The sequence below is a fragment of the Chinchilla lanigera genome, unplaced genomic scaffold (assembly GCF_000276665.1).
Source record: "Chinchilla lanigera isolate Chin_1 unplaced genomic scaffold, ChiLan1.0 scaffold00134, whole genome shotgun sequence".
In the NCBI taxonomy this organism is placed as follows: Eukaryota; Metazoa; Chordata; class Mammalia; order Rodentia; family Chinchillidae; genus Chinchilla; species Chinchilla lanigera.
This window is the reverse complement of record NW_004955535.1, coordinates 1,903,073-1,928,780: the sequence shown is the minus strand read 5'-3', so window position 1 is coordinate 1,928,780 and position 25,708 is coordinate 1,903,073. Positions and strand designations below refer to the sequence as shown.

General features: G+C 33.4%; 1 protein-coding gene across 1 annotated transcript in view; it reads right to left on the bottom strand.

Annotated features, from left to right (window-relative positions):
* Dmd (dystrophin) overlaps window positions 1-25,708 on the bottom strand; it is a 2,013,932-nt gene that overhangs the window by 1,368,235 nt on the left and 619,989 nt on the right. Inside the window, exons 16-17 of the mRNA XM_013507710.1 lie at window positions 22,313-22,492; window positions 5,892-6,067 (exon numbers count right to left, since the gene is read on the bottom strand). Of these exons, the coding sequence (XP_013363164.1) occupies window positions 5,892-6,067; window positions 22,313-22,492 (356 nt within the window). The remainder of the gene's footprint in view (window positions 1-5,891; window positions 6,068-22,312; window positions 22,493-25,708) is intronic.

Sequence of the window (25,708 nt, the reverse complement as noted above, 5' to 3'; positions counted from 1 at the left end):
GCATGGGCCGCTGTGCCTGGCAAGCATCACAGAGAAGAAAGAGAACAGAAGTACTCAAGAGTGTAAGGCATGAAACAACAGCACTTGGGAAATTGTTTAAAATGCAGATTCGGGAGGCCCCCTCCCAACATGCTAAATCAGAAACTGTGCCAGTGAGCCCAGTAATTTTACAAACTCTTCAGGTCATTCTGATACACCACCCAATTTAAGGCCCCTAAGGGGCTGCTGCTGCTTCATGCTCTCCACTCTGAGCATGCTCCTCGCTCTAAGTGTTCTCTGGCCCCTTAGTGTCTGTAGAACTCACAATACTACATTTTCCAAACCATGGCTATGATTTATTTGTGATGTCTATGACTAAATAATTTTAAGAAATTAAATATGTGGTTTACCTTTGAAAGAATCTGCAGATCATGTGCAACGTTCTTATTCCTCACTAAAATTATACTTTCTCCACTGAACTTTGAGTTTACGAGCAAGGTCATTTAACTGTAGTACATAAAAAGAAGCACAGCACTGCCGCTCTCACACTAGAATTGAAATTAGGAGACTCAGCACTAGGCCTTATTTTGCAATTGAAAGCAAGTTATTTAACCTTTCTAGACCTCAATTAACCTGTGATTCAGACAAGTCTACTCTTCTTAGAAGAAAAAAGAGGCAAATCATCTAAAATGTTTTGTTTTTCTGGGCTGTGCCAAGGAGCAAAAATGTCATTACTGAGTCCAACACCCCAGGTATTTAGGATCAATTTATCATCCTATAAAAATTTTTAAAGACCCTCATAAACTCATTAATCGTCTAATTAGGTTCTTTAAATAAATTGATATATTTTAATATACAAATTCCAGATTTTAATTTGGGAACCCAAGTTAAAATAATAATGTTTTAGGCATGAGTATTATAAAATTGCAGAAAGAGAGCACTTATCTAACTCTTATCAAACTTCTTTTGAAAGATGTGACATAAATTAGCATCATTCAGGCAGCAGGCAAAGAAAGAGAGAAAACAAAATAACATCAACAAAATGCCCTGAAAGATAGAAAATAAAATAATGGAGATTTGTAAGCCCAGACCCGTCCCGTCGTTTAATAAGTATTTGAGAAATGGCCACAGAAAGCAAACACTACACACCCTGTCTGCTTAACCTGGAGATGACAAAAGTGGACTAGGTGAATTTATGAATTTTGAAATTTCTCTTCACTGTCCTTGAGGTTAAAGAAGCTCATTTATTAGCACTTTACTTGGGAAAATGATCTTCCTTGAAATGGCATTTACTTACAGAAAGATTCAATTTGCCATTGGTTTCACCTGGTTGATACAAAAAATGTAAATGAAAGCTTTTGTGAAAATCTCTTAAAATAACTTTTACATGATTAGGAGCTAATCTCCTGGATAAATGGCTATTAAATAGGTAATAGATATACATTTAATATAGTGTGAGTTGCACACTCTGAAAATTACCTATATATGAAATAGTATCACTGAACTATAGGAATAATTTGCTGTTAGAAATAATTACCTTCTGACCCAAGATCATCAAATATTTTTATAAATCTTAGTATAAGGAAGATAATTCGTATGATAAACATGACATATGTAAAAACTGTATAATTACTAAGGAAACAAGGAAATGTACCTTAGATAATTAAGAAAACATACAGTTGTACAAATCTACATTTTAAATCCCTTAATAGTTTTGAGTAAATAATGATATACTTATGGGTAAAATTAGAATTCTTAAAATTTAAAATGATAATGAGTTTACTGTTAAGAACAGCTCCATAAAAATTAGGAAGAATTGTTAAATTATATTGGAATATCAAATAACAATTACTTCAATTAGTTGAATTGTACCATTGACCCTTTCAACAAATATTTATTGGTGATTTATTGTGTGCATGGCACTTACTTTAATGGACTCTGAGTAAAATATAGACAAGTATAATAACAATCACTATAATAGCAGGTTTCCTTTATTGTGATTGGTGATAAGAAAATGTATATGGGTGACATTCAGTTATCTACCAAGGTCAACGTAATTACCTGGTGTAAGTAGAGGGAGTTGAGGAAAGCTAGTCATAAAATTGGTAGGAGAATAAGAAGAATATGTAATATCATAAGGGTTTTTTATTTTTATTTCGGAGGCAATTAGTTACTGGGATTTCCTCTTTGAAGAAACAATAAAATGGCAATATTTGAAATATATGAATTTAAGGACATTAATTAGAAAGGAGGAAATGTGTCACCTTGGGATGGAAACATTGCTTGGGTTATAGACTTGGCAGTTGCAGTGACCGGCAAAACCTGAAATGATGGGGCTTGCTAACTATAATGTAATAATAATAAATAAAAAATCGAGAGAAAAACATCGGATGGAGCTGGAGGAGTCAGGTGATATAATCTGTTTTGAAAAGGAACACACGAAGATAGTTTGTATATTAGGTTTGAGGTGATATTTATTGTGGGATTTTTTTCAGTGATTCTATACACGCACCACTTCCACTCACTCCACCAGCATGATTTCTACACCTGTAACTCTGCCACTGTCACTTCTACCTCTATCAACTCCACCATCTCCTCCATTACCACCTTCACCACCTCCTCTGTCACTAACAGCCAGCATAACACCTACTGCATATAATCCATGTGCATTAGCTTATAGGTATCATATTTAATGGTTTTTACTGAATCTTCATAGTGTTCTCTAAAGTGATACTACTGAACCTTAGGACCAGATTTTAAGTAATTTGCCTAAGATCATGAGCTGGCAATTAAGCCAGGCAAGTTTTAAAGAAACCTGAGCATTTGTGATTCCAAAGACCATGGTTTTTCTTTTGCTACTCCTTTAGGCACACAGACACTGAATTGTAATAACTAAAATATGAGTGACATCTACAACTAGATATGCTTAATTAGATGCAATAAAAATTAAAGTGAAGGCAAAGGCTGGTTGCAGAAGTGGAAATACCTAGATCATAGATTTAGAACTAAAAGCTGAGAATCAAATATGAGCTACTGGTTTGGGGAGTCATTCACCAAGAGCCAGACTTGAATCAGTCAGAGGCAACAATTCAGATAAAGAAGTCAGAAGGGCAAAGAAATGGATTTATGAGATACCCCCACAGCAATTAAGCTAAGTCTAAAACCAGTCAAGTCAACAAACCTGGTATGGGGAATATTCGCAGTGTGTCACAGAAGCTAAAAGAGGACATCAGTTATAAGAGAAAAGAATTCAGTAGATTGTTAAAATTATAGCATTCAAAGTGAAATGGTAGTGGCTCTCACCTGTAATGACAAAGGAATATGAGCTAACCTAAAGTTGCAATCATGTTTCCATGATGCCTCTTTAACCATTACAATATTTTAACCAGATTCCATTCTATAGATAATTTTTGATTACTGAATTTAATTATCCTAAGTGTTTCCACTCTTGCCCTTTGTTCAGGCTAAATTTATGATTCTCAACACCAGTACAGACTGTCTCCATAATCATGCCATTCAAACCACGACACATTTGAGAGAGTAGATATGAATGCTAAATATAATGATGTAGGGAAACAGGTATAATCAGGTAGTTTCAAACAAAATAAGGTATTGGATTTATGCAGAGACAAGAGGTATAATGAGGTAGCTTTAGAGAAAATAAGATAGTAGATTTATGCAGAGACAACAGGTATAATTAGGTAGCTTCAGAAAAATAAGATTGGAGATCCCCTTAACAATATGGCCACTAAAGACTTATTTTCCTTCACAATCCAACTTCTCTAGTCAGGCCACTACAGTTGAAATCTTAGCTGAGCCATTCTGTGTCTATGAATAATAGCAGTAATAACTAGACCTATATTGGAAGGTCATTGGGAAGAATAAATGCTATGTAGATAAAGTATTGAATCTAGTGGCAAACACATCACAAAACCCTCAATAAGTGTTAGCTTTTGGAACTTTTATGTTCTCAATTGAATCTCTCACTTCAGGCAATTACAATAACTGTTGTGAACACATGATACAAACAAAATTTAGCACATAATATATTTTAACACTAAACACTTTCCTGAAAACAAAACAAGTCAGAACACTTTACTAGCCAAATGCATTCTCAAGAGCCAAGAATAAGCTTTTGGAGAAAAAGATGAACATCAATCAGCTTGGTTTGTTATTTTCTGTATAATACAATTTCTGAAGACATTAAGAGGAGGTAGGGAACTAAGTGTTACTCAGCCTGAGGAACTGTGTTGTGGGAATGTTGCAAAATATCCGTACAGCTATGTGTCTAATAAAATTTGTCTGTAGACATATATTTAATGTGACATTAAATAAACTAATGGCCATGCTGTGAAGATGAATTAAAATGAGTTTATTAAGATCTTCACTATGTGTGTCGTTACTTATTTTCACCATCAATGAACGTTCAAATTTCAACCATGATCGATGGTAGGGTACCTGGAACTTGCTGTACAGAAATAAATGCTAATAGAGTTTGAAAACCATTGGACTAAAGCAAAGATCAACAAACGTTTTCTGTGGCAGGTCAGACAGTAAAACTCTCAGGCTTTCTGGGCCATACAATTTCTTTTACAATTCTTTGAACACTGCCCGTGTAATGTGAAAGAAATTATATATGATACATATTTAAATAAGTGTAATTGTGTTCTGCTGAATCCTTAACTATAGGCATTGAAATCTGAATTTCACATGATTTTCACATTATAAAATATTACTCTTTAGATTGTTTTTAAACATTGAAAAATGTAAAAGCAATTCTCAGGATTTTCACATTATGAAATATTACTCTTTTGATTGTTTTCAAACATTTAAAAATGTAAAAGCAATTCTTAGGTCATGAGCCATACATAAGTTGGCAGTAGACAAGATGTGGTCCACAGGCCTTAGTTTGTTAATCTCTGAACTTGAATATTTACCCTACCTAATATGGCCAGGAAGAAAATGTCCAGTGATTACTTCTGAATTATCAGAATAATTCATAAAGTATGAATTAATGAAGAAGTCCCAAGTAATGTATTCCAGCAACTTTTCTGGATATTTCTTTTCCGTTGCTTAGAACATCTGACGTGCTAATTTTAGGTACATGTTCTTCCCATACCCTGGAATATGCAAATTCTAATGTCAAGTGTTCCATGCGTTCCTGACCATATGCTGCTTAGAAATATGACATATTTCAACATTCTTTCTTAATCTTAAAATTACAATAATTGGAAATGGAAATTATACCTTTTTAAGATTTTCATGCTAGCTTTGCATTTATACAATTTTATTGTCATCATTTTAATATATTCATTGATTTACTTAACGCTTAACTTATTTACAATGTCTAGCTGAGAATATCCACAAAAAGATCAGTTAAAAATTCCAGCACCTTTAAGATAAGACTTTATAAATATCAAAGAACAGGAAATCTGTTCTGTAATTACTCCTGATTTAGGATGTGCAGATTGAGACATTATGTTCTCCTAAACTAGCAGAATGGATCTTGTCTATTAGAGGTATACTGCTTCATGAAAATGCACTTTCTATTACTGGAAGAAAGACATTTAATGCAAAACTAAGGGCTGAACAAGGAAGACCATTATAAAAATAAAGAGGATACTTTCATGATTAAAATACGCCTGTTGGAGTCCATCGCTTCTGGTTTCTTCTTTCAACTGGAAACCAGCATTGTCATTAAGCATTCAGGTGTCATTGGGATCATGACTTCTTGCATAACATTTAAAACTTGTACCATTACTTTCTCTCATTAAATTAACTGCCATAACAGGCATAAAAAGTATTTGGAAATATTATTTAAGTAAAAACGCCACCATCACAATGGTTGTGAGTTTTCTTAGTTAACAATGAACCTTCATTTGGGAATAAAGCCAAGAATAAGATGGTCTCACCTCTTCTTAATTTCAGAATCCACAATAATTTGCCTCTTCTTTTGTGGAGGTGGTGGTGGAAGTTCCTCTTGGGCATGCTTTACCACGATTTGTTCTCTTGTGGTCACCATAGTTACCGTTTCCATTACAGTTGTCTGTGTTAGTGATGGCTGAGTGGTGGTGACAGTCTGTGAAATCTGTGAGAAGTATTGAAACAGAGGTCAGACATTGCTCAAAAGACTTTAGTAAAGACTGCTTGGAGTGGTGAAGGAAAATAATGAGAAACTGTTCCTGCTTCTTGGTAGATTGACCTTCAGATCAAAATAGCACTATATTGAACCCAAATCAAATTGTTTTATCTGACTTAAGGTGCATTGACTGAAACAGGAAATCTCAAAACCAGAAATAAAATCAGTGCCTCTTCAATGTATTGGTTAAGCTATAGGAAATAAAACGGCAAAGGAGAAAAATTCAGAGTACTATTCTGATATTTAATTAAACATGCTGTTTCAAGTGTTTACAAAATTAATATAGCTTTTATGAAGGTCTCTGAACCACTTCCATTACTTGCTGCACTTTAGATATTCATTAATAGTTTAATAATTTAAAATGGAAATAACACTTAAATGAGAGCAAACCATGGCACAGAAAAATAAAATAAATATATTATCTTAAAATATTTTATAGACTCTATTTTACAATTATAATGATTACTCTATATGCTACACATTTTAAAATAAAAATCATTCGAATTTTATCATAAATTACCTTTTAATTACCTTTAAAATTATAATAAAGTGTAAAAACATGCCTCTTAGTCCAAAATATCTTTATTCTCAGTGTTGCTCAAACACTAAATCATTTTTGTTTTGCATCAATAAACATGTTCCAATGTTGAGTTTCCAAATTCATCATTAGAGACTCTCAGTTTATAATCCCACTCTGAGTTCAGACAATTTTTTGAGAGGCACAGTTCACCAGTCTTTGGAATAATATGGCATTGGACACAAATTTAAGTAGTCATGCTCTCACTACAGAGGCATTACTGGACAGAGAGTTCTACAGTGATGAGACACTCATTCTTCCTTTAATCATCAATTTGGTCTCACACTGCTCTTGTATTATGACTATACAGTAACCTTTCTGATATTAATCACTGCCTTCTGGGTAGTCCATCTTGTTTGAAAGCTGTATTACCAAGACACACACACACACACACACACACACACACACACACACACAAGTCTGCACTGGATTTTCTTTTTACATGAGTCAGAAGCTGGGGCCAAAATTAATTTTAGTGATTTTCTTGAACTTCCTAAGAGATAATGGGAAGAGTTTGGAGAAACCTACATGCCTCCCACATGATTTCTTGACTAAGAAGACTTGTGAAAAGATGCAGGATTCTCTTATTTGCGCTACCAAATTGGCAATTACCAGTTTGCTATGTTATGTTATGTTATGTTATATTATGTTATGTTATGTTATGTAACAATTGCTTTAAAATGCATTTTACAAACACTACCCTTAGTACAACCATATTTTTTATTTATGTTTAAATCCAAAGGACTTCCATTTTGATAGCTTATCTAGGTTACCAATAAAAGGACACTAAAAGACACCAAATTTCTATATGAGAACAGTACACATTGTATCTTCTCTAAGAACTTCATAGATTCATTATTCAAAATCAACCACTGAACCCCAAACAGTCCAATGACATATCAAGATAAAGGCTAAAAACAAGAGCTTCTTTTGAAAATGCTTAAAATATAAACTCAAACATAACTGTATGTAAAACAAAATGACTATCACATGAACAGATGAAGTTGACATGAAATCAAAAATGAAAAGTAATTTTTAATTAAGATTCCAAGAACACTTTGATTGTGATTTTTTTGCCCATACGAAACTATTTTGTGTGCAATGACTGGTAGAAGTGAATAATTTTTGGAGTAGGAAAATATATTAAAAGTGTAAGCTCCAAAATGCAGATATTCTGAATCTATACAGCTATTTGTTACAGATTACATTTAAAATAGCCCCCAGTGTTAATGTGCTTAGAAGGTGATTTGATCATTGGGGGCACTATACTCACCACACGAAGGAACTCTTACACTAATGGTTCAGTGGCTGTATATGACTTTAGGAGGTGAGGACTGTTTGGGGTAGAGTCAGTGGCTGTGTCAACTGGAAGAGAATATTCTTGGCCCTTGTTTTTCCTTTCTGTATGCTTCTGGCTGCCATGGGATAAGCAGCTTTTCTCTGCTCATGTCCTTCTACCATGCCATTTCTGCCTTGCAGCCAGCCTACCATGGGCTAAAACTGGGACCAAATAAACCTTTCCTTTACATTGTGAGTGTTGGGTATTTTATCACAGCAATGGGAAAGTGACTAAGACACTATTGTTTTGACATTATATGTAATAATCTGAAACGTGTATGTTGCTAAACATCTAGCTATGAGATTAATATGTATAGTGTTAACATTTTCTTATTGATAAATATAAAATTACATGTGCCAACAGATAAAGGGAAATGTCAACATAAATGTATTCTGAAATTGCATTTAAAAACACAGAAAGTCATATCATTAAAAAGAATAATTTCAATTAGATAATAGTAAGAGACTTATAATTGTTTTACACTGCCCTACTACAATATTATAATTGAAAATATTATTTCATTTCCTTTGGGATAGAGAAATACAAAAACACTCATACAATGGCTCTACAAATTTGTTATTCATAATAAATTAATGATTACCCTCATAACCTACTTCACATAATGAAAATACAAAACAATTGGTCAAATAATAAATTTTTCCATGTCTTTGACTAATGGATTTTAAATGTTTAACTATGTGTTAGAATCATTAAGAAAATGGAAGCCATTTAACATAGCTTCCTGCTTATAACAGTATTATAAGATTGACTACTCCCAGCAACTGAAAACTCTTTCTTTAGCATGGCGGTAAACTTTCCCATCAACAAAGCTCTTTTCTCTTTTCTTTCTCTCTGTTTTTTTTTTTTTTTTTTTTTTTTTTTCTGAGACAGGGTCTTGCTATGTAATGCAGGCTGGCCTCAAACTCACTGTGGGGCCCAGACTGGCCTCAAACTCACTAAAACCCTCCTGCCTCAGTCTCCTGGGTGCTGGGACAACAGATTGCACCACCACACTTAGGATGAGCAAAAATATTTACAACTGACAGAAACTGGGCTTTTTGTGACTTACTCCAGTTAAAATTTGTTTTGAGCCTTGGGTAAACACAAAGTTGTATATTGTTTCTACATGACAGTTTTAAATATTTGAATGCTGATCATCATGATTCTAATAAAATGTTTTCCAAGCTCCATAATGTCACTTATTTGTCACAACTAGATATACTATGATTGGCACTCCAAAGCTAGGGATTCCTGTCTTGGGACACCATATTCAATTAAAGCAATATGAAATTGTAAAGGATATTCAGCAGCTGAATGAAATTGTTTCACTTATATTCAAGAATTGCATATATTGCACATGTATTCTTTATGAGACATTCAGATATGAGTAAAATGACATATCCAACTTTAGGAAATTTACAATATAATGAGGAAGTTGAAAATCATGAAAATAATTTTGAAATAAGATGAGTATCACATGACAAAATAGAAAAACATGCACCAAACATAGTGTAATCAGCAAAGTTTGTTTTGAAATGTTGCAAAAAGTGGACCTACCTCTGTGGTCATCTTAGCATTGTAATTTATTTTATTGCTTAAAGCTGAATATTGCATTTATTCTTCTTCATAGGGTCATATATAGCAGTAAAATATCTAAAAGAACTTAAAGTCACTATGTTATGCTTTAAATAATTAATGATACATGAAATTTATGAATTACACATATTTATAATGTTTTAATGTCTTTGGAAAGTGTTCATATGCTGTACTAAGTAAACAATGAAAGATATATAGATATATCTCACTACTTTTGGTACAAAATATAATTTCCATTCTACATTATGTATTTCTGTATTTTAAATTTCCAAATTTTTGCAACCAAATATTTCCACAAAACATTGTTTTGTAAGCAAAGAAAAATTTCAAAACTATTTTTGTAGTGCTTTAAGTGTATCATTCCTATTTCTCAAGATTGTTGAAATTATGATTCTGCCTTCTAAATATATTAAAATTTGAGTAACTGTAAATCTAGTAAGGAAATGCAGAATGGATCAGAGTCACAATTTAAAGTGCATACGCTGAGCAATATTCGATCAAGTTTTAATCTACCTAACCATACTCTTGTCCAATCATTTTTCCCACTTTGATTATATGTGTATTTTAAATGATTTTCAAATACTTTCAAAGTAATAATATTGTATAAATACTGTTCCCTTGATCTGTTACCTATCAATCAACTAAAAAAATGAAAATTAGTTCAGAGATCTGTATCTTTAGATTTGGGAACTAGTCCCTCATAGAATGATTAAAAGCAAGCTGGACATGGTATCATATGCCTGAAATCACAGTTCTTCGGAGACTGAGGACAGAGGATTCAAAGTTATAGTTCAGCCTGGGGAACTTAGTGATATAGGAGACCTTGACTCATAAAAAGAAGAAAAGAAAGGCTGGGAATGTAGCCCAGTGCTAAGCCTCTGTTTTTCATCACTTGTGTAAAAAATAAAAATTAAATTATTTTTAAAATTTTAAAAATTTAAAAAAGAATACTAGAAGCAGATAAGTAGAGGTCTTGAAGCCAGGCCTTGTGATGTTCACATATCAGATCCACAGTTTATACAATGTGGTATTTGAAATTGGCTGGTTACTATGTCACAGCTTTGATTTTTTTTTCTTAATATATAAAGTAGGAAACTATGTTTATCTCAAAGGGTGTTGCCAGCAAAGGCTGCTTCACAGTTGTGTAATTTATACAGACACCAACGGCCCCTGCTCAGAAGAACCCTGTGCTTGGACTCATGGTCTAGTTTTTAAATACAATTTCTATGTGTTCATTTTCCATTGGGCCCATAAATTACATAGATAGTCCTGAAAATAAGAATTAAAACTTGTATTCCAGGTGTGGTGGCACATGCCTATAATCCCAGCACTGGGGAGGCTGAGGCAAGAGGATCACCATAAATTTGAGGCCAGCCTGGAATACAAAGTGAGTTTAAGGCCAGGCTGGAATAAATAATGAGACACTGTCTCAAAAAATTTAAAATATGTAATATCCAAACACAATAAATATTCTCTATTGACATATATTGGTATTATCTATTGATTTTTATGAATACTCATGAAAATTTTAGTAATTTTGTAATAATGAAATTTCTTACATATAGGTTACATAATTTCCAAAACTTATATTTTACCATCATGAAAAATATTAGAAGAGCATTTCCCAAATCTCCTGATTATTCTAAGGGTGTCAGAATCATAAAGTAAGATTGTGTCATGATCATAAGTGTGGAAAAATCAAGCTAATGTACTCTCACACAATGCAGCTCTTTCTTAACATCTTCTGTTTGTTCAAAAATAGACTTTTTGCAATGGAATTATATGGATATTTAAGGAAAATGTAAAAATATAAAATGGCTTACAAGGAAAGAAAGACTTCCATCATTGTCTCTAGTTTTGCTGGGAAATGTGGCTACATTTACCAACTATTCTTAAATTTTAAATTCTTGAGATTCATCCCAGAAATACAGGGATGGTTAAACACATGCAAATCAATTAATGTAATAAACCATATCAATAGAGTCAAAGACAAAAATCACATGTTTATCTCAGTAGATGCAGAAAAAAGCTTTTGATAAAGTCCAACACTCATTCATGATAAAAACCCTACAGGAAATTGGAATAGATGGTCTTTACCTCACCCTGTTAAAAGCCATCTATGACAAACCAACAGTCAACATTATACTAAAAGGACAAAAACTGAAAGCTTTCAGTTCAAAATCAGAAACAAGACAAAGATGTCCACTGCCAGATGTCCTATTCACTGCCAGATGTCCTACTCAATATAGTGCTGGAAATATTAGTGAAAGCAATTATACAAAAGAGAAATAAAAGGAATAAGGATAAAGAAGAAAGAAGTTAAATTATTATTATTCATAGATGACATGTTACTTTACATAGAAGACCTCAAAAACTCCACCCAAAGACTCATAGATTTAAATACCAAATTCAGTATCATAGTGGGATACAAATTCAGCACTCAGAAATCAATAGCATTCCTGTACACAATCAAGAAACACACTCACAGGAAAATTAGGGTAACAATACCTTTCACAATACATACAAAAAAGAAAAAAGTCAGGGAACAATCTAACAAAGAAAGTAAAAGATCTACACAGTGAAAATTACAGTTCTCTGATAAAAGAGATTGGAAAAGATTTCAGGAAATGGAAAGATATCCCTTGCCCATGGATAGGAAGAACCAAAACTGTGAAAATGGCCATACTCCCAAAATTATTTTACAGATTCAGTGCAATCCCAAATAAAATAGCATTAGTGTACCCCATAGATCTAGAGAAAACATTCCTAAAATTCATGTGGAACCAGCAGAGACCTAAGACAGCACAATCAATCCTGGGCAACAAAGGGAAAGCAGAAGGCATCACAATTCCTGGATTGAAATTATACTGCAAAGCTACAGGGATAAAATCAGCATGGTACTGGCAAAAAAAAAGACAAAACAGTGGAATAGATTAGAAGATGCAGACACAACTACAAATATACTCAGCCACCTTATATTTGACAAAGGGGCCAAACATGTTCATTGGAAGAATGACAGCCTCCTTAAAAAGTGATGCTGGAAAAACTGGCTTTCCACAAGCTGAAGACTTAAATTAGACCCATATCTATCACCATGCAGTGAACGAAAAACAAAATGGATCAAAGATTGAAATATTAAAACAGAAACACTAAATCTACTGGAAGAGAAAGTAGGTAAAAATCTTGAAGACATAGGGGTAGGCAGACAGTTCATGAACAAAAACAAAACTGCACGGGAAATACTTCAAAGAATCAACAACTGCGATCTCATCTCACTGAAAAGCTTTTGCACATGAAAAGAAATCACCAACAGGTTAAAAAGAAAACTCTTGAATTGGGAAAAAATTTCAACCAACTGTCCCTCAGCCAAGGAGTTCTATCTAGGACGTAAAAAGAATTTTAAAAAATTAGGTCCCCCAAATTCAAAGACCCAATCCAAAAATGGGCATCTGAGATGAATACACACTTCTGAGATGAAGAAAAACAAATGACAAACAAATATATGGAGAAATGTTCAACATAATTGGTCATCTGAGAAATGCAAATTGAAACAACCCGGAGATACCATCTCCCCCAAGAAAGAATGGCTACCATCAAGAAATCAACCAATAACAAATGCTGGAGGGGCTGTGGTGAAATACGGACAATTCTCCACTGTTGGTGGGAGTGATGACTGATGAAACCACTGCAGAAATCAGTGTGGAGATTCCTCACAAAACTAGGATTAGAGGTCCAACATAACCCAGCTATTTGCCTTGTGGGTATTGTTCCACAAAAACTGAAAACCTCATACCACATTGATATATGTGCATCAATGTTTATAGCAGCACAATTTGTCATAGCTAAGTTTTGGAAATAACCCAAATGCCCATCAACTGAGGAATGGATAAAAAATGTGTGGTATTTTTATACAATGGAGTATTACTCAGCTATAAAATATAAACTTGAAGTTTCATAGGTAAACGGATGCAACTAGAGACCATACTCATGAGGGAAATAGATCTGACTCACATATATAAACTTTGCATTGTCTCCCTAAAGTAAGAAACTGAAAGAGCGAAAAAAATCCAAAAAGCAACCCCTGCTTGGGCTGTTCTGGCCCATGGACAATCCCTGCTCGGGCTGTTCTGACCCACGAACAACCCACCCTGATTGGGCTGTTCTGGCCCGAGGCCACGCCCTCCCAAAAGATGTTCTGGCCCACAGACACCCTCCCCAAAAGTTAGCTTTAAAAACCCCATGATTTGCTCAGCTCGGGGCTGTCCTAGTCCACTGGGCAGTCCACCATGTCACTCCCCCAATAAAGACTCCTCTCATGTCAGAAGGTCTGGTCTGGTTCTATGTGGGTTTTGGCCCGATCATATCACCTATCTTCTGGTTTTGAAATTCTGTATCGTTTTTATTGTTTTTGTCTTTTTTGTATGTGATTGTTTTTTCTCTTTAACATAAAAAAAAATTTTCTTTTTTGATAATTTTTTAAGTTTTGGTTTATACTCAATTTTTTTCTTTTACTCTTCCATTTAATTACTTGAATATTATTTTATAAATTCTCTATGGTGTTGATTTCTTACAGTTGGAAATATATAACTTTTTTGTCTTTTTGAGACAAGGTCTCACAATGCAGTTCAGGCTGGCTTTGAACTCACTTACACAGCCCAGGCTGGTCTCAAATTCACAATGATCATCCTGCTTCAGCCTCCCAAGTGCTGGGAATACAGGTGCGTACCACCAGGCCTGGTTTGTAACATATAATTTGCATAAAAAGTTTACTGAAAGTATCAAATTATAAATTTTACTTACCTAATCTCTAATAGTAACTATTATTTAAAAAATAATAACACTTGTAATTATGGCTATTAATTATGCAATATTTTGCATATTCTCAGTGCTAAATTGAGTGTTCTAGATGTAAAATATTAATTAAAATATTTTGAATACAACCTGATATACAATGAAGTCTTGGTATGGGGCATCCGTTGTTAAACCTACAATGTAGAAGCCCTAAAGAAGCTGTAGTATTATTTTCATCAGACAGACTTAGGGTAACTTGCTCATGCAGATAGAAGTTATAAAAAGCAGAACAGAAATATAAATCCAAATCTGATCACTTTTTCATGCAACTCATGGTAGCTATGCTTATTCCTATACTTGCTCAGATTTCTTACTGTTGATTTTAACTTTAAATGTTATAATTGTGGATGTGTGGATATATATGTATATATATATATATGTAATATATATATATATATATATATATATAAAATGAGAAGACTGACAATGGAAACAATTAAATACAATAAAATTTACAAAGAAAGAGTAATATTAACTGCATTTGACTTCTGAAAACCTATGATTGAATATATGCAAAATAAGTCAAATGAACTACATCTGATTACAAATGTATATACAGTAAATACATATATACACATACATCAGGTTAACAAACATGGGTCAAATGTTTTCATCACACATGCACACAAGTATGTGTGACTTTAATCCAATCATCAATGTTTATTGGATATGGGTAGGCTGTACTTGTACAGTTTAAAACATACTGCATAAACAGAGAAAGAGCTTTAGCTGATAATTAACTGGTGGCCTTAAAACTATTTCTATAGTCACAAGGCACAATTATCTGGTGTAAGATTAATATGTTTAAGGAAGAGAAAATATTTATATGCTGAGCTCTTAGAGAAATCTAGGATAAGAGATTAGGTATTTATATAAGAATCTGAGTTATTAAGCATAAGGTTATAAAATATGTGATTTCATGAAAGAGTACAGAACAACCACCATAGCTAAGTGTAACACATAAGAGGTGTTAAGTTCAGAAAAGTAGTTTTGTAGTTGAAGTTTAATATGAAACACTCTCTAGATTTGATACTGATAAGACAGCAATAAATTTCCAGGAATAGCTACGGACATTGGAATCTTGAACACAATCAGAGTCAATTACTCAAGAGACAGAGAAAAAACATTATTATTTTTAACATAAAATATATGACAACTAAGCAGTTTATTCAGCAAAACTACCTCTTCAATTTCATGTATTTTGTTTCTCACTTCAAATTACCCTCAGTTCAAAAGGTATCAAGAAGTATGCTGAAAGCAACACAAAGTATTCTTTCATGGTTCTGCATGCTAGAAATTTGAAATAAAGATGTCAGCAGTGCTATGAAATTGAAAAAATGTACAAATTAGCTGCTAGATTCATGTGAAATACAGAATTTAATAACGGAACTAATTGCACCTGCAAAAATTGAAAAGGAGTGAAATTTAGTTTTTTGATCCCTCTGATCTTCCTCTATCTGCCCCCTCACATAGATGTGATTAAGCATATTCTGTAATAGGGATGAATACTATTAAGTTTATGATTAGGGCAAAGAATTTGTATTTTGTCTTTATGTGTTCTTTCATTTATTATCAGTAGATAATAAATGTAACATAGATGCTGATTATTTTATCTTTGTGGTATTTTAATTACACACTTATTATGATGAACATATAAGAATTTCAAAAGTCACCATCCTTTAAATTGGAAGAGAATTTTGTTTTCATCATTATCTCCCACTGTCTCTGTGGCTGATATAGTAAGAAAGTTGAACTTTCTTAACTAATTCAGAGGTGTAAACAAAATTTCAAGCAAAGAGAAATATATCACAGACTTTTTGGACTAGAAGACCCTGTAGAGATTTGTCTAACCTAAATTTTTCATATTTATGTATAGTTAATGAGAGATTCTAAGAGTTAACTCTGCCTTAATCTATTAAGTTTTGAGTTACTACAATGTTTTATATTGCTGTAAGTAATGAATTTACAACATGAAGCTTATAGGACTGATATACAAGGGCCATTTCAAACACCTATTTTAGATGGAGATAGCAAAATGACAGTTATTTTCCAGAGTAATTGGAGCTACGACTTCAAATTTTTCTAATAAAGGCTGTAACCTAAAGATTTAGAGAAGTTAACTAAACACTGCTCTAAAATTCAGGGTACTTAATCTGTGGGATTAAATAAAATCGAATCCTAATTTTCCTTTATTTCATTTTTATTAAAGCACTTAATTTTTTTAAATTGGCAGCTGCCTTATTACAGTTGGAGAGCTTTCTGGAACCAATGAAAAGAGCTATCAAGTGAAAGGCTTTAGGGAATTTTAATTAAAATTACTGGCAAAGAAGAAGATAAGCAAAACTATCGTAAATACAAATATATTGAGAGTTTTACAAGCTAAAATGCTTTGAGAATGGTTACAGTTGAAATGTGAATGTAAAATACTGTATAAAGCTTAAAAAATGATCTCTAAAGAATGAGAATGGACTCAGAAGAGAGTCAAATGCATACATTTTTATCATAATATGTTTGTATCTTTCCCATCGCATTTTGGATATAATAAAAATCACTGGCTGATCATATCCATTCCTGCTTTACATTACTAATGTGTCTGCCAAGGGTATTAAATCTTTCAGCAGAATAGAAAGTGTGTGTGTGTGTGTGTGTGTGTGTGTGTGTGTGTGTGTGTGTCTACATATGTATGTGTGCATGCATATGTAATAATAATTTTTTGTTTGGGTACCTTAAAGGCCCAGACATACACAGCATGAAATTTAACTGTCATGTTTTTTCTCAGTTGTCATGTTGAAGAAGAGAGGAATTGTTTTTTAGCAACTAAATATATTTCTATTGGTAGATGTATGCAACACATGACATTTGTATTTATTTGGGTGGATTGGCAAATACATATGAAACATCTTCAGCATTATGATCCCCTTTTGTTGCTCCCAAGTTTCTTCCCTTCGCCCTTCCTCTACCCGCAAAGGTCTGCTTTGATTTTATTTGATTTATCATTGGGTTACCAATATGAGAGAATCAGTGTAATATTTAACTTTCTATCTGCCTTATTGCGCTTAACATAATGGTCCCCAGTTCCATCTATTTTCCTACAAATGACTGGAATTCATCCACAATAAAATTCCCTTGTGTATACATAACACATTTTCTTTATCCATTTGTCTGTTGATGGGCACCTAGGATATTCCCAGAGCTTAGCTATGGTGAATCATGCTTCTCTAAACACAGGTGTATGTGTACTATAGAACAGTGTCTTTACCTCTTCAAGACTATATCCAGGAGAGCTACATATAATTTAAATGAAATTTTTCTTTTTAGTTTTCTGAGAAGTCCCCATCCTGATTTTCATTGGAGATATGCTAACTTATATTCCTACCAACAATATAGAAGCATTCCTTTGCCTCATACCCCTATAAAATTTGTTGCTTTTTGTGTTTTTGATAACAACATTTCCAACTGGAGTATGATAGAACCTCAGAGTTGATTTGCATTTTCCTGATGGCTACAGATAATAAATATTCTTTCCTGTTCTTATTGGTCATTTGCGCTTCTTTTAAGAAGGTTCTATTCCGTTCATTTGTTCATTTTTTGAATGGGTTTTTGGATTGGAGGAGGTTTTTTGAGATCTTTGTAGATTCCAAATATAAGTCCAAGAAGAGGAGATTTCTGAGTATATTAGCCTTATTTGTAGATATGTGTGGTCATAGTTGAGAATATTGTAAAGATGGTCAGTAGCAATGTAGCAATAGTTACAAAATAGGATTGAGACCTTTGAACTTACATGAATTATGGAGTTTTCTTTATTACTTGTAGAGAGATATTTTTACTTCTAAACATCTGATGCACAAATTTTAATATAAATTACCACAATAACTTATAAATCATACACTTTCCAGTTTATCAGAGTTCAACTAAATGTGTAAAATCATCCTTCAAATAATTTAAAATATGTAATATTTTCCTGTATTAAATATAATCATATTTCATAATTATAATCAAGATAATATATTCATTGGGGTCATCACATTTAGAAAAATATAAACTGTGTAAATCTCAGCAAGCATATTAATAAATAACTAGGGGAGATAATTTGCTTGACTTTTTATAGAATTCAATTCAGGGTATGTTTCATTTGCCCTCTTTTCCATTATAAGCATGAACATAACTAGAGTCACTATACGTCCAACATTTAGAAACAGAAAGGATTTCTAGTTTTTTAGACTGGCTTCTCATCAAGTTTAATATCATCAGTTTGTGCTCAGATATTATTAAAGCCAAACTTGACTTTAAAATGCAAGAGGGTAAGCAGCCTTCACAGCTGATTTTATTTTAATATTTGATCTCTTGCCATGCAACTGTTTTATAAGGTCAAAATGCCTCAAAACTCTGACCTGAATGGCAATCAAAGTCTTAGGCACACAATATTCTTTACATGAGCACAGTGAGATGCCCTTTCATTTCAGTCATAGTTCTTATATCTTGCCTTACAGTAATAAGCTGTATCTATTATCAAATTCTTGCTCATTCTTTAAAATAATCATTTAAAAGGCTGATTAAAATATCTAAGTATAGTTGTTCTAAAGCATTAAAGGGACAGATTTTTTTCCCACAAGTAGGATGGAAAAAAATACAAGTGATTTTTTTTAAAGTCACAACTTTACCATCAACATTCTTGCAATTTTTATGTAATATTGAGCAGGCACAATTTGACATTCATTTAAAAAATCGATTGTTTTTTTAAAGTCTAAACTATTGTTTCCTTGTTCCTTCTCTATATCTTTTAATGCTTCTTTCCTTGGGTAGCTCCATTTCTATCTTCTTAAAAAAACAATCCCTTGTATTTTTTTCCATCCTACTTGTGCTCAGCAAAGATCTGGGTTGGCCCTACAGCAGCCCATTTTGGGGAAAGCCAATGAAGAAAAACAGAGATATGAGCTTACAAAAGGCTCAGGCTTAGTGGTCTGGAAAAGAACCAGCCTAAGGTCAGTCCATTTATCTGTTCCTTTTCTGGTATAGGAGTCTATAACCGTTTGGAAACAAAAATAAAAAGATTTCTTGGTAAGCCACAACAAGCCCTGCAGACTCACAAAGCAGCATTGCTTATACATCAAGGGTACTATTTTTTCTCTTTGAAATGTTTTTACATCTATAGCTTTATTTTATCCTCATCACATTCTAGTGAGCAAGTAGAACAAATGCATGCTGTAATGTATGTTAAACACCATTTTATAAAAGATACTTTTGCATTACAGAATAAGAGGTCAAATAAATTGCTTAGGTGGTGGCCTCATAACGTTAGGTTATTAAAATAAGAGTTCTAATACTTCACCACAACCATAATTATCAAATAATCTCTTACACTTTCTGAAGCAACCTTCACTGAAAACTAGTGCCATCCAAATTAATGAGTATATATATATATATATATATATATATATATATGAGTATATAATGAGTATACAATGAGTATATATATACAGTATACAATGAGTATATATATATACAGTATACAATGAGTATATATATATACAGTATACAATGAGTATATATATACGGCTGGGGATTTAGCTCAGTGGCAAAGCGCCTGCCTGGCAAGCGCAAGGTCGTGAGTTCAGTTCCCGGTACCGGAGAAAAACCAAAAAAAAAAAAAAAAGAAAGCTCACAACCCAAACAAGAGACAGATAAGCTGGTCTCCCAAAACATGCTCTTCTGGATGGTGCCAGGAAGCCCTTAGTCAAGTAAAAATAACAGGGTGGTTTGAGAGCCTCAAATGAGTATATATATATATATATATTTAAAACTGTCTTCTTAAGAAGGTTTCTGTTTTCCCATTTTAGCTAGCATTGCAGTGAATCCAAATCTGAGGACTGACACTTATGTCACCGCATTTTTAAATTCAGTGTCTGCAAAAATATATTTTGCAGTCTATATCAAAAGTCTTAGTAAAGGTGCACATTCCTCGGTCTTTTCAAGGACCTACTGAGCATGACATTCTCATAGCAAAGAGCCTAGAATATGTATTTTAATCAGGTGTCCATGTGATTATCAGGCAAGCTGAAGCTTGAGAATCACTGCACGAACATGAACTACAGCTATTAGGTGCACCTCCAAAAACATATCATTTAAAAGGAACACATTTTATCAAGTAATGCCAATCATTCTCAGCGTGATTTCTAACCATCTTATTGCAGTGTATGGAAGCAATTAAGTGCATTCTGGAATAACATGGATGAATTAAAGAGTTTCAAGTTTACTAATGCCTTACTAATTTATACCAATGATATTTCAAAGTCAAAGTACCATGGAAAGATCACATACAATAAGAAATCATGGGCTGGGGATGTAGCTCAGTGGCAAAGCGCCTGTCTGGCAATTGTGAGGCCCTGAGTCTGATTCCTGGTTCCCAACAAAAATGAGAGAGAAATCATGATCTATCTGTAAAATCACTATTAATATATTAACTGATAAGCTATGTTGAATGGAAAACAAAGGCAGCTCTATTACTACCTAATAACTGTGATAAATGACTGCAATGTATACTCATGTTTCTTCAAATTTTATTTTATTTATTTATTTATTTATTTATTTTGAGACAGGGTCTCGCTATGAAGCTCAGGCTGGCCTTGAGCTCACTTTGTAGCCCAGGCTGGTCTCAAACTTGCAATGATCCTCCTGCCTCAGCCTCCTGAGTGCTGGGATTACAGGTGTGTGCCACCACTCCCAGCTTCTTCCAATTTTAAATGTGGGTAGTTTTATAAAGAAGATTGAACGGTGACTGAATGTCGTGTAAGTTGCCTGATAATATTTTCCTGAATTGTGTTCCTGGAAGCAATAAACATTTTCTCAGTGTTACTTATCAGATGGCAAGTCTCAAGAAAAAAGAAAACAAATTCCCAGTACCTTTCTTATAATAAAAGAAATATTTGCCTACAATCTATTAAATGGTTTGGTAGAAATGTGTGCATGTGACAATGAGTTGTACATTGTATTCGGTTATGAAAAGCCCTGACAGTGCAAAACAGTGCAGCAGAATATGCTAAATACTATGTATAATGTCAGTAATTTGAATGACTACCTATTATCCCATCATCACTCTCAGACAAAAAATCCAACCTTTAAAAATACCCTGATTTGACTGGGATATAGCTCAGTGGCACACAGCCTTCCTGGCAAGTGCGAGGTTCTGAGTTCGATTCTTGGTACCAAAACACTCCCTTGGTTTCTTTAAAATACTGAAACTTGAAAAACTGATAAAATACATTATTATAGTACAAATGTTAGATATTTTCCTAAATTAGAGTCTTTTTGTGTTACTGTGAGCCACAGGCATGATTTTATGAATTCGATAGTTTGTGGCAGAAAGTCAAAAGACTAGATGGTCATTTCCACTAATTAAAAGAAGCCTTCAGAGACATGAAAGGATTTTGGCCCCCGTCCTGATCCTACCACGTACTTTTCTTGGACTAATCATCTTTTCTTATCTGATTTCATTTTCATTTTCTAAGCATAAAGTGAGGTTCATTGATGGTCTTCATGCTTCTGGAAATTTATAACCTAGAGTTAGATCATGATGATACAGTTTGTTAACATTTTGTCCAACGGTTCTGCCATTCAGTTTCCCATTAATATGGAACTAGAAGGGACTCCACCCTGTGGCAATGACTGGTTCCCTGAAATAGCGCTCATTCCTCTGCCTTCTTCTGACTTTCTAATATCAAGACAGGCAAGGGACATGCTTTTAACTCAGTTAAATAGAGGGTAGGAACTTATCCAGGGACATCTTTTATAGGGTCACAGTACTGTTAGCAGTGTGATAACTGGTATCACTTACCTGTGCTGAGCTCTTTTCAAGCTTTTGGACTAAATTTTCCCAACGTTGGGCAAAGTTTTCCATCCATGCTTCAATCTTTTGTGTCACTGACTTGTTTTTCAGTGTTGAAAGAAGATCTTGACTGAGTGAGCTGAGTTTGTCCATGGTTTGCTTTTTCTTCTCTAGATCACCTTTTAAAATCTGTTCAAACCAGGAAGATCAGAATAAGTCCGGGTTCAAGGTTACATTTCATTTAAACATTGCAGTTCAGTCTACTTTTGCATATACAGGACTTGTTCCTTTGTTTACATGACAAAAGGTTGCATTCATGTCTACAAAGAATAAAATGGTCATAAATATAAAGGTAGATATTATAATCCAAATAATCTTCCTAAGAAGATGAAGAGAAAATAATAGAGGAAAATGTAGTATAAAGATACAGTAGATGCACTTAAGAGCTACCTTAAAATGTCTGAAGGACTGCCAAATGAAAAGGTGCTGTCACTCCAAAAGGCAAAATAGAGATTACCGTGTGGGAACTATCATATTTAAGTCATTTGTAGGAAAGTGGGTGTACTTTGACATAATAATTATAAGTGAATTAAGTCAAGCATAGAAACAGAAATATCTCTTGGTATCTCTTGTATGAGAACCCCAAAGGATAAGTAAAGAACACAGTAAATGGTAGACTATAGGAAATATGGATTGTGGAGATTGAACGGTGGTATAGGGATAGGGGGAGACTAGGAAAGGAAAAGTAAAAATGATGAACACGTGATCTGTATGTGTGCCAATTCCCCATAATGAATGTACTTATAATGTATCACAAACATGTACTAATAAAAACAAATTGGATGTAGAATGCATTTCTTTTGAGTGGTAGTGACTTTCCTCTTAATTACTGATAGAATTCAAATGAGAATGAGCTATCATATGCCAGGGGTTCTGGTGAGTGGAGAAGACAAGTATGGCTAAGGGGCTTTGCCATCCTGAAATGTGTTTATTTGCATCAACATGAAATTTGATTTATTTCCATGAATTTCACATTCTGTTAATTCTTTATAAAATAAAGAAAAAAACTTATTCTGTAGTTTAATGACTTTGACATTTTGTAGTATCTGTTATTCCATTAATATTTGTCTAGGTGGATGATTATTTGCCAAAATAGAAGTTAATTTTTTCGTACCAGGAATCAAACTGAGGACATTGTGCTTGCCAGGCAGGCACCATGCCACTAACCTATAGTCCTAGCCCTCAAGTTCATTTTAAAGACCATTAAGTAAAATAACTAAGTCATGAGGGGCTGGGGATTTAGCTCAGTGGCAAAAGCGCCTGCCTGGCAAGCGCAAGGTCGTGAGTTTGGTTCCCGGTACCGGAGAAAAACCAAAAAAAAAAAAAAAAATGACTAAGTCATGGAGTGTGTGACTCAAATCCTTCAGAATCTCTTGGCTTATTTTCTAAATCATAGGTTTTATGAAATGATGTTTATTTTTTTTTAATTTTTATTTTTTATTTTAAAGATAAAAGGAGGGAAACATTAACAGACATAGAACATTTTACAACATATCACAAGCACAATACATACAATACAGAGTTACAAACAAAGTGGTAGGGAATTAACAATGGTGGTTGTGAGTGATGTTTATACCATTAAAATTTCCAGTGTTCTTGTAAACCATGGAGAGTTACACTTGCATTTTGTTTGATTTGAAATGAGTAAACAAATTGATCTATGTGAAGTCAGTAGATCATGGCATTATTTCACTCTATCCACTAAAGTTACCCTATCCATAGGAAAATCTAATTTCCAGCTATCAAATGCTGGTTTGTGACTTAACTTGTAAACAAAGATGAAGAAAAAGAAGGGATAAAATCATTTTATAGTCCTTTTACAACCCCATTCTTCTGGCAGTAGCAAGTACAATGAATATAAACTAAACTATGATACCTGTCTTTCTAAAACAAATGCAAGTTTATTTATGAACAACCAACACTTTGGCAAAGAATTGTCATGAAAGAGATACAGAAGCTGCTCATGAAACAAATATCATTGACACAGAGCAGCCAATATACTTCCCTGCAAAGAAGACTTTATGTAGCTCCTTTTGGCATGATGCCTGCATTGATAGCTAGGAACTGTAGAATGCTCTGGTGTCTGTTTCAATTAATTCATCCTTTACTTGTACTCTGTTTCATCTACATTTTATTTTGCAGTTGTCATGCCATTTTTATGAAGTAGAAATCAAATTTTAATTTTTAACTTTTTCTCAATTTCTACTTGTCTCAGTTTAAAAATTGTGATAGAATAAATATGAGTTAAGGTATTACAAATTGAATTCATATAAAGGTAAAACACCATGCAGCATATAGAGTTTTTGTTTAATTTACTAAAGTAAATAAACAAGTTTAGTTAGCTAACTAGTTAGTTTTCCTGTTACATTTAAATGCATGCTTGCACTAGTAGTAAAACAACAGTTTAGGCTACCTGCCTAGAGCTGGGAGCCCAATTTGAATTTCAACATATGTTCCTTCAATTCTTTATGGAGCCTCATTTTCCTTTTTTTTCCTCTATTAACTTTTGGCATGCATTCATTTTGTTGTAAGTCATTGAAAGTTCTTTTTGAAAAGCAACATGGTATAAATAAAGACATACATTAAAGATAAGACAAAGGTAGAAACTTTTCTGCTTATGTTCTTAAAAATGGTGATAGCAGGTTGGCATTGACTTTTTATCTGTCACATCCTCTCCCCTCCTATCCCTGACCTCCCTTCTTAATCCCTAAATCCTGAAATGATTGTCACAATAGCTAGCACATAAAGGCAAAAGAAAATCTACGGTCTTGCCAGAGACACTGGATCATAGTAATTACCTTTCCTCACCTATTCTTACATGTCAGTTCTTTTTAGCTTGGATCCTACATGTGAATATTAAACTACTCTGATTTAATTATTCCTAAATATTAGAATATAAAAATGTCATTCTGAATATCAAGGATTGACCATAGTTGTGTGACTGTCAGAGACTCACACAGTTATAAAAATTTCAGAGGTAAAAGGAAGCTCTAGAAAATTACATAAGGTAAAATCAGCTGGGATATTAAAAGATGACATACTTTATTTTCCTAGTAATCAAGCACCCGAAAAGATTTCCTAGTTAGGCAAAAAGCCACAGTCAGCTCATTAGATTTCAACAGGTGTGGAAAAGACAGACAACTTGTTCAATAAGACAATAGTGGATAAATCTGACTTTATCATGGTTAGACGATAAACTGAAGTGAAAAAACCTCCATCCTATGCTTCAGAGAATAATTTGAATATAATTGCTTTTACACCATAACAAGTAAGTTCTGAATCTAAATGTAAGAGATACTCCAATTCATTCTAATTACTAACTGTAGTCTACTTAAGAAGACTGAT